This window comes from Orycteropus afer, unplaced genomic scaffold (genome assembly GCF_000298275.1).
Source record: "Orycteropus afer afer isolate SDZICR_OR568_19922 unplaced genomic scaffold, OryAfe1.0 scaffold00196, whole genome shotgun sequence".
Taxonomy (NCBI): Eukaryota; Metazoa; Chordata; class Mammalia; order Tubulidentata; family Orycteropodidae; genus Orycteropus; species Orycteropus afer.
This window is the reverse complement of record NW_006921783.1, coordinates 6,190,594-6,199,636: the sequence shown is the minus strand read 5'-3', so window position 1 is coordinate 6,199,636 and position 9,043 is coordinate 6,190,594. Positions and strand designations below refer to the sequence as shown.

Here is a 9,043-nt window from a genome sequence, read left to right as displayed (position 1 = left end):
GTGATTCCATCTGATGAGTTTTTTTTCCCTCAGTAAGTATAATGGTCTGAGAGTTGGGGAAAGTGATAAAAAGTTTGAAGAGACTAGGAGATTTAAGAATAGCAGAGAAGGTTTGAGATAACCACTGTGGGGAATGGGAAAGTGTTGTAGCTAGAAACAAAGTTACTAGGCAACAATAAGGCTCAAGTTAGGAGACAGATATTTTGAGGGCACCAAACTGCATGGATGTAGGATTTTTCTCCAGCTTTGATCATTTTGGTTATAGGAACAAGAGACAATTTGATTCAGAATAGAGGTTTTACTGATTAGACAGATGGTAGTGGAGGTATGAGGATAGTGTTGATGGATCAAGGGGTGTAGACTGAGTAGGGGAAAAAAATGTAAGGGTCTAGTAGATTTGAGGGAAGTCGAGAGCTTAGTGTTACTGATGAGATTCAAAGAACTAGTAGTGGGGACATAAGAGCTGGACAGATAAAAGGTTTGGGTCAGAAAGTAGGACGTTTAAAGATTTTAGAGATAGTGTAATTCCTAGGTATGACAAGGGTTAGATGTGGCTATGGAAGTGGGTAGTCATAGTGAATGAAAGAGAAGGCCTTTATTGAGATCACAGACTGAGGGGCTAGAATGTTAGATGGTTGTCCATGCAGGTTAAGGCAAGACTAAGGTTTAGGCAGTGAATTAGGGAAAATGAGGAAGTGGAGCAGAAGATGGGATAGCTAGTGTTAGAGCAGGACCCTCAGAGGAACATTGATTTTTATATGAGGGTGCAGGACAGTGGTTACATTGGAAAGGATGTTGGAGAGTGAATAATACCTGAGAGATTTCAGGAAGAGCCCTCATCAAGAGAGAGCCTGATTTCAGTTACAGCAGAGAGGTGGATAAGATTGTTGCAGAAGAGGTGGAGGGTGTACATGGTTTTTTGTTTGCATCAAAAGGAACATTTAGAGAGCCCAGTAGAAAGGTTTAGGGCAGAGGGGGTATAAAAAGGCTTACATTTTGGGTAGTGCCTAAGGATCTGTCATGCTTTAGTTTTCTAGAGTTGCTGTAACAAAATACCACAAACTGGGTGGCTTATAGGACAGAAATACATTGTTTCTCAGTTCAGGAGGCAAGAAGTCCAAATCTCAGGGTATTGGCTATGTTGATGCTTTCTCAGGGCTCTGAGAGAGTACTGTTCCATGTCTGTTTCTTAACTTCTATTGGCTCCCAGTAATTGGCATTCCTTGGTTTGCATCTGTGTCTACCTCTGTCATCACGTGGCTGTTCTTCCCTAACTCTGTTCTCTTCTATTAGAGACTACTTAAATGGTATTAAGACCAACCCTATTTACAGATAGTCATGTTCACAGATGCCAGGGGTTAGGACTTAACTTTTTGAGGGATTCATTTTAATCTATAAGAAGTCCCAACAGGTTGAGAGGAGTGAGCATCTTGGGAGTCTGGGAGAAGCTGGCTGTGGCTTGGATTAAGTGTGCTTTGAAGAGTATTTGATTTAACAGCTTCGACACTGGGAAGGCTGTAATACATTGATGGTGTGCTATGAAGACCTTTATGCCCATTGCTCTCTTACGTCTTAGGCTGGGAATTGGTAAAGCTAGATAGGTGTGCTTTTGGGCAGAAATTGTTACCTGGTTGCGTAATAAGACATTCTCTAGACACACCCAAATATGAACAGCTAGGGGTTGAGAATCTGCACGTAGGATTTTGCAGGTGTGACAGCCTGAATTATGCTGGTGAAATTTGAATTACTGTTAAGGTCTTGTTTGTAACCACAGACTTGTGGCCTGGGAAAATTTGGTTTACATTGCTTACGTGCCCAAAGCTGCAGAAGGGGGTAAAGGGAAGAACATCTTGCTTCTCTTTGGTCGTTTGTGCCACGTTATTATAGGGTTCCCCAGGCAGTGCTGCTTGTACTTGAGAAGAGTGAAAACATACAGCTCTCCATGAGGCAAAACATGAATCTGAAAGTGTTGAGGCAGGTTGAGAGATAAATCTGAGTGATAACACATCATACTGGATTCTGAATACCCATTTTGATAGCCAGGGCTTTTACTGTTTACACTGTACTATTCTAGAACCTTAAGGGAATTGGAAGGTATCTGACTTTTTGTTGTATGCTTGTTGGGAAGAACTAACCTCTCATGAGACTACTCCAATTCCATTAGAAAAGTTAGTGGGGTGGCAGGAGTCAGTTTCTTTTGACCTCTGGTGGTCACAGGCTCACATGACAAGCCTGAAGAGGAGACTAGAGAAAAAAAGAGGTTCACATTTGAGTGCTTAATATGTAATATTAGGCAATTAGACTTTATATATTATTAGTTAAATCTTCATAGGAACTCTCTGAAGTAGTAGTCATTATTCTCCTTATTTTATGAAAGGTGAGGAAAAAGAATTGGAAAAGTAACTTGTTCAGAATCAAAGATCCTAGGAGTAGATTTCAGATTTGTCGCACAGGCTTTTCCTTCTTGATAGAGGATGGAGTTTGTTGGGATTAGTGTGGCAGGTCCTGCTGGCAGTGGGAAACTGGAGCTTCCGTAGAAAAAAAGGTAGAAACTGAGGCAGTTTTAGAGAGTAAATAATCTTTCAAAGGGAATGACCATGAGGCAGGTAGAAAGGTGCATGAGAAGAGGCAGCAGTGAGGATGGTTAATACGGAATTGGGGACCATGGGGGTGATAGGAGACTAGGAAATGGATCCAAAACTAAGCTTTATAGGATTGTCTCCCAGGTTTCTTTTAACAACTTCATCCTGGGCAGAGGCTCAACTCTCTAGCTTGTCATCACATTCTGGACCTAAACGACAACTTGATTTAGGGAGGTAGGTAGGCTGGCCATCCAAAGAAGTTTTGGCTCTATCCTTCCCTCTGCTCCCTGATGAAAGGCTATGTATGTGGTTGAGTGGAAGGAACACCTACCAGGAGTGCAGAGACTGGTGTTTCAGTAAAGTATCAGGATGAAGAACACAGTAGTGGCAGTGATTCAGAGGTATGGTGGATAATGTAACACTCTTTTATTTGTTTTTTCAGGGAGAGTGGGAGCCAGGCCCACAGAGCTACCTATTTGGAGGTTTTAGCGAGGGTCTGGAGCTGTCTCCTGATCCTTGGCTCCCAGGGCTTTTTCGCTTGTGACATGTCTTTTACTGGGTTGGAGAAACAGGATGGGAAAGCAGTGGCTGCATGCAAGTCTGACATGACAGTAGGGTGTAAAACAGACCCGCTGTGATCTGTCAGCTTTTTTTGTTGGTCCATTCTGGGGCTGGACTTTGCAACAAACAAGGGGCTCAGCTGTGCAAGTCGAAAGTCTTGGATATTTAACTCTTCTGGGCTCTCAGGCTCCTTCCGGAACCTTGTAGGTTCTGGCTCTGCACTGAGTTTAGGTGCTTCATACACAAAGAGAACCTTGTTCTTTAACTTTTTTCGGATCCAGGGGTCAGTTGAAGCCAAAAGGATTAATGTTTTTTGTAGCTGCATCGAAACAAAAGCCCTGAGCTGGACACTTCAGGCTCAAGCTGAGAGACAAGGGTGCACCCAAGAGGTGGAGTTCTGGCCACAGCCCAGTATGGCCCCAAGACATGAAGTCCAGGACATTAGCTTTGGGCTCATTCCCTACTCCTCCCTCCTGACAAGGAGCTAGTGGTGAAAATGGGCAGGAGAGGCTTGGAGGAGGCATAGAGATTTGAATAGGAAGAAATAGGAAGGAATGGCTTACACTCTTCTTCATATCCTGGCTCTTTTCTGAATCTAGCATGTCTAGGAGCAAGTGGTACACTTGTGGGCTGCGGATACCCAGGATGCCCTGGCAGAGGCAGAGTGAGAGGCAGACATTGGAGGGCTAGTCCAGAACTGATGAGAGTAGGTGGGGTTCATTCACCTGTCTCAGCCTTGTGAGTGACGGCACAGGTTCATGTGTGCTCATACGTAGTGAGAATGTTTAAGTAGCTAGCTCCAGGAAGGGGCCTTATCTATGCTTGTTTTCATTTGAGTCCCATTGTGGTGACCCTGCAGCCTGGAGAGAGGGAAAGAGCACCCACTACCCCCACCCAAAGATACCTTCTTCTTGCCACACCGCATTGCATGGGGCTCCAGTGCCCATTATTGCTCAAGGAGCATCAAGATAATGTCTACAGTGTTGAAACAACACCCCCACCTCATCTCCTGTCCCTTATCCTACCCACCCCTAACTCTGAAGAAAATGTTACCCTGAACTCCTAGCGGGACTAGAATCTAAAACAAGCAACCACACAGCCTCCCCAAACCTGGCAGCCCTTTCTTTCCCTCAGTAACTGTGCTCAATTTCCTATTCCCTTTGCTTTCGATACATCTCAGGGATCAAAGAAGCAGAACTGGCCTTACCAAAGAGGTGACTGCTTCCTGGCGTGTAGTGGCACTTGGGCTCATCAGTTGCCTACGTGGAAGGGAGCAGGGAGCGAGTGTGTTGTGGTCCAGTTAATTGGTGGAGGAGGGAGACTGACTGCTGCTTCCCAAAAGCATAATGCCCTTGAGCAATGCTAATTTCATTTTCCCCTCTTGGGTCAGGAAAGGGGCTGGGAGTGGGGGAAAGCTAGTACTACAATTTGTCAGGAGGCACTAAATGACAAGTAGGACTCAAATCTGTCTAGAGCTTTACCTTTTACAAGTCCTTTTCTTCCTAATTTAAGCTTTATGGCAACCCTAAGTGGTAGGCATTATTAAACCTTTTCACAGATGAAGAAAAGTCCAGGATCAAAGAGGACTTGCCCAGGGACACAGGCAAGTGAGAGCTGAGAACCGGCAGCAGATTCTTAACTCTCATTGACCTTCCTGCTGCTTCCCCACAGCCTAGGATTTGGCCCTAGCAGTTCTTAGCCCAGGCCACTCACGCCTCCACCAAGTTCATCATCATAGGTTTCATCTTGAGCTCCTCCACAGTTTCAGCCACAGCCTGCCTCATAGCCTGCAGGGGGATCAAGGTGGGAAACAGTACACAATGGTGTACATTATGAGCGCTTAACTATGTGTTACATGTGGTCCTTACTTGGAGCTCAGAGTGTACTAAATACACAATTACAGTGCAGTATTAATACTGGACTAAGTGTAGGGTGCACATCAGAGGGTCTCCTAATTCAGTCTTGGGGGCCAGGAAGGTTTCCTGGAGAAGAAGATGCCTTAGCTGAATCCTGAAGGGTGAGTGGGAGTTAACTAGGCTGAGGGTTTTGGGGGTGGGGGATTGGTTTCTGGGCAGAAGGGAGAGCATGTGCAAGTCTGGAGGCAAGAGGGAGCACGGGAACAGAAAATAATTTTGGGAGGCAATCAAACTGGGACTCTTTAAAATGAGCTGCTCTGGTGAGTAATTAACACTGGGACAACAAGTATCTGTCAGGACATGACTACCTTAAGCATAGAGTGGTAAGCAGGGCTCTCAGGCTGGGAAGGGCTTTATAAGCCATATCCAAGGCATTAGGGAGCCATTGAAAGGTCTTATGCAGAGTTGAAACATAATCTGATTTACTTTTCAGAAAAATGCCTCTAGAAGGTTGTGGTAGGTTCTCTAACAAGTTATAAAGATAAAAAGCAAAAGAACCTAGAGGAAAGCAAGGTTGATTGTGATTGTGGCCGTTTGGGAAGGCTGCCCAGAGGAGGTGTCATTTAGACTGGTCAGTAGTAACTTAATAGGAGAGAGGGGTTACTAACCAGTGGGATAAGGCAGTTTTTACCTTGCAGAGCAGGCAGTGATGACTTGGGGACATTTAAAACAGAACTGCCTGAGTAAAAGGAAAGGAGCTTAAAAACATGGGTTGCATTAGGGGAACAGGGAATAGGTGAGGGTGAATAGGATACTTTGGGTGGGGACAAAGTCAAGGGAGATCTCCAGGGAATGGAAAGCAGGTGGATTTGGGCTGCCTGGGCTTAGGAGCTTTGGTGACACTCACCAGGAAGGGTTCGTTATACAACTTCTTTCGGAGTAGGTCAAATGTGAGTCCTTCCAGCCCCTGTGCCTGGATCTTTTCCAGCCCAATGGTCCTGAGCATCTTGGCAGCTTCCAAGCGGTGCTGTGGGCAGGGGTGGAAAAGGCATGAGGATAAACCATTACCACCCCACCCCCAACCCTGTTCTGCTGGAGAAGGAAGTGTACAGCGTAGCCCCAGAGCTTACCTCAAGGACACTGGAAGAGCACAACTGCTCTAGGATGGCCTTGATGACTGTAGCTGAGTGCACATGCATTACACTGACCAGCATCGTAAGTGCCTGTGAGGGGCGGGGCAGGGTGGGGCAGACAGGGCCAAGAGGAGTCTGGGTGGTCATGCTGTTTGAAGTGAGGGCTAAGCCTAGAACTGGTAGGAGTAGGGGGAGTTCTTTATCTGGCCTCTTGAGTGACAGCACAAGTTCATGTGTGCACATAAGGGCATGTGTAAATGCACCTCCAGACACATGTACACTTACATATCCACATGACTTCATACTCATGCATTTTCATATTCATAAACATGGTGCTCCCTGCTGAAGCTCCCTTTCTCTGGATGAGGATGACAGGATCCAGACCCTACCCAAGTTAGCACTGACCTCTCTTTTCCCAGTCTTCCCTGGGGAACCAGTCTCCTGCCCCTCACACCTTCATCTGCTGGATCTTAGGCCCTTGGCCCAGGTACTGCAGCAGGAACTCTTGGACCACCTGGCTGCAGGGCCTCAGGAAACCCAAGCACAGGGCTGCCTCCAGAGCCATATCATTTGGCAAAGCTTTCATCAGCATCTGCAGCAGAGGCACCAGCTTCCCTTCATCCCCCACTTGAGTCCTCTAAAAGGAAGACAGGAGAAGAAATGGGCAGAGTGAGAAGCTATGTCCTCAGCCATGCTTTGTGCTTTGTAAGAGGGCGATTCACTCCTGCTTCCAGACCATTCTCCCTCCTAAATTCTAAAAGGAATTGTAAGTCATCACATTATCTCATCCACATCCCTTTATTTTTGCTGACACCTACTGGCTCCTAACTCACATGTCATTCACTATGATTTTATCTCCTGGGTCACTGTTTAATACTCCTTAATTCCTAGCACTTAAAAATAATATGCATGTAAATGATCCAACATGTATAATTACATGTGCATGTAATTGATGTGCACCTCCAATGACCTTGTCGTCAACTCTACCTCTGCTGCTAATTTCCATAGGGAGACCTACCTCCTCATTACCCATAACTAACTTCCTCATAATCTCCATTTCATGGATCTCACTCTCTGACCCTCACCTCCTATCTTTCCAGCTTACCTCCTGTATTATCCCAATGTCAATAATTGTTTGACTCCCCACAGACTATCAATCCACTGATCTTACTGCCTTTTCACTGCTCCTTACCTTTCCTCTTTACCCAGCTTAAATTCCAAGGTCCTGCTATAATCATTCCCTTGCCTCACCCTCAATTCCTTTACCCCTTCTTTCTGCATTGTTTTCCTTCGACAAAACCACAATCCTGATTACATCCAACTCTATGCCTGCACCACCTGGAGAGAAATGCACAATCAAGGCAACTGATCTTGCTTTAAAATATATGATCACAAACTTCATGTAGACCTGATGCTGTGTGGTAATCATAACTATTTTCCCCTGAGCTCTTTCCCACTTCACTATTTCACTCTCTTCTTTGGAACCTACAATACTTCTTCCTTTATTTTCACTCTGGTGAGACTCTCAAGATCAGCTGATGACCTTGTTTCTTTACCAAAAAAAAGTAAAAAGCAACTAGAAAAGAAGTTCCATAAACATCTACCACTACTTCTGTCCAGCTACCAACAGCTGCACCCCTATCTCTTCCTTTCTGATTGTTACTGTGGACTGTGACCATCTACCTAAAGTCAATTTCTCCACTTGTGTATTAGATCTCATCCTCTCTCACCTATGGAAGGACATTGCTGAAGCAACTCTCTCTACTCTCTTCAAAATCATTTTTCTAACTATAGGACTATTTCCCTCAGCATAGAAAAGCCAAAACCCAAACACACTGCCATTGAGTTGATTCTGACTCATAGTCACCCCCATTGGGTTTCCAGGGCTATAAATCTTTAGGGACTGCCTAATTTTTCTTCTGCAGAGCGGCTGGTGGGTTTGAACCACTGAACTTTTGGTTAGCAGCCAAATGCCTTAACCACTGTATCACCAGAGCACTTTCAGCATAGAAACACACTGTTATTTTATCTTATTTCTAGAATCACCTCTGATACCAACTACTACCCTTTCCAGCAAAACTTGAGAAGTTATCCAAGCTTGCAGTTTTCAGTTTCTTGCCTCTCATGCTCTTTTATTTATTTATTTTTGGGCTTTAAGAAAGACAAATTTATTTTCTCACAGTTTAGGAGGCTAGGAGTCTGTATTCAAGATGCTGGTTCTAGGGAAAGTTCCTTTCAACATCTGTGGACCCAGCATTCCTTGGAGATGTCCATGCCTCTTGGCATCAGTTTTCCCCTGGCTTAGGAGGTTCTCAGTGCAAGGAACCCAAGTCCAAAGTATGCACTCTGCTCCTGGCTGTTCTTTCTTAGTAGTAGTGAGGTCCTTCTCTCATGCTCTTTTAAATCCACTCTAGTCATGCTTTTACCTCTGTCACCCTACAAAACTGAGGTAATCAATGGTTTCTACACTATTAAATCCGTTTATCAATAATCAGTCCTTATATTACTTGATAGGAGCTCTGGTAGCATAGTGCCTAGCTAACCAGAAGGCTGGCATTTCAAACCCATCAGACACTCCTCAGAAAGAAGACTGGGCAATCTGCTTCTACAGAAGATACCACTTAGGACACCCAAGGAGATGTCACTGTGAGTCAAGATTGTCTCAATGGCAATGAGTATATTTATATAGCTTTTTCAATTTTTGATGACAACTCCATCTTTTCAGTACTAGACTAAAAGCCTTGGCTTTATCTTTGTTTCATCACTTTCTTTTACAGATCACATTCAGTCAATTTTAGTTTTTTATTTTATATTTTATTTTTTATTGTGATTTGGGTGAAGATTTACAGAGCAAATTTACTTTCCATACAGCAGTTCACATATACTTTGTCTCATGACATTGACCACAGTT

General features: G+C 44.5%; 1 protein-coding gene across 1 annotated transcript in view; it reads right to left on the bottom strand.

Moving 5' to 3' along the window:
* Window positions 1-3,054: 3,054 nt before the first annotated feature.
* HEATR9 (HEAT repeat containing 9) overlaps window positions 3,055-9,043 on the bottom strand; it is a 15,103-nt gene continuing 9,114 nt past the window's right edge. The window contains exons 9-16 of the mRNA XM_007947911.1: window positions 6,587-6,769; window positions 6,130-6,222; window positions 5,907-6,026; window positions 4,857-4,930; window positions 4,351-4,402; window positions 3,707-3,793; window positions 3,228-3,462; window positions 3,055-3,167 (exon numbers count right to left, since the gene is read on the bottom strand). Coding sequence (XP_007946102.1) covers window positions 3,055-3,167; window positions 3,228-3,462; window positions 3,707-3,793; window positions 4,351-4,402; window positions 4,857-4,930; window positions 5,907-6,026; window positions 6,130-6,222; window positions 6,587-6,769 — 957 coding nt within the window. The remainder of the gene's footprint in view (window positions 3,168-3,227; window positions 3,463-3,706; window positions 3,794-4,350; window positions 4,403-4,856; window positions 4,931-5,906; window positions 6,027-6,129; window positions 6,223-6,586; window positions 6,770-9,043) is intronic.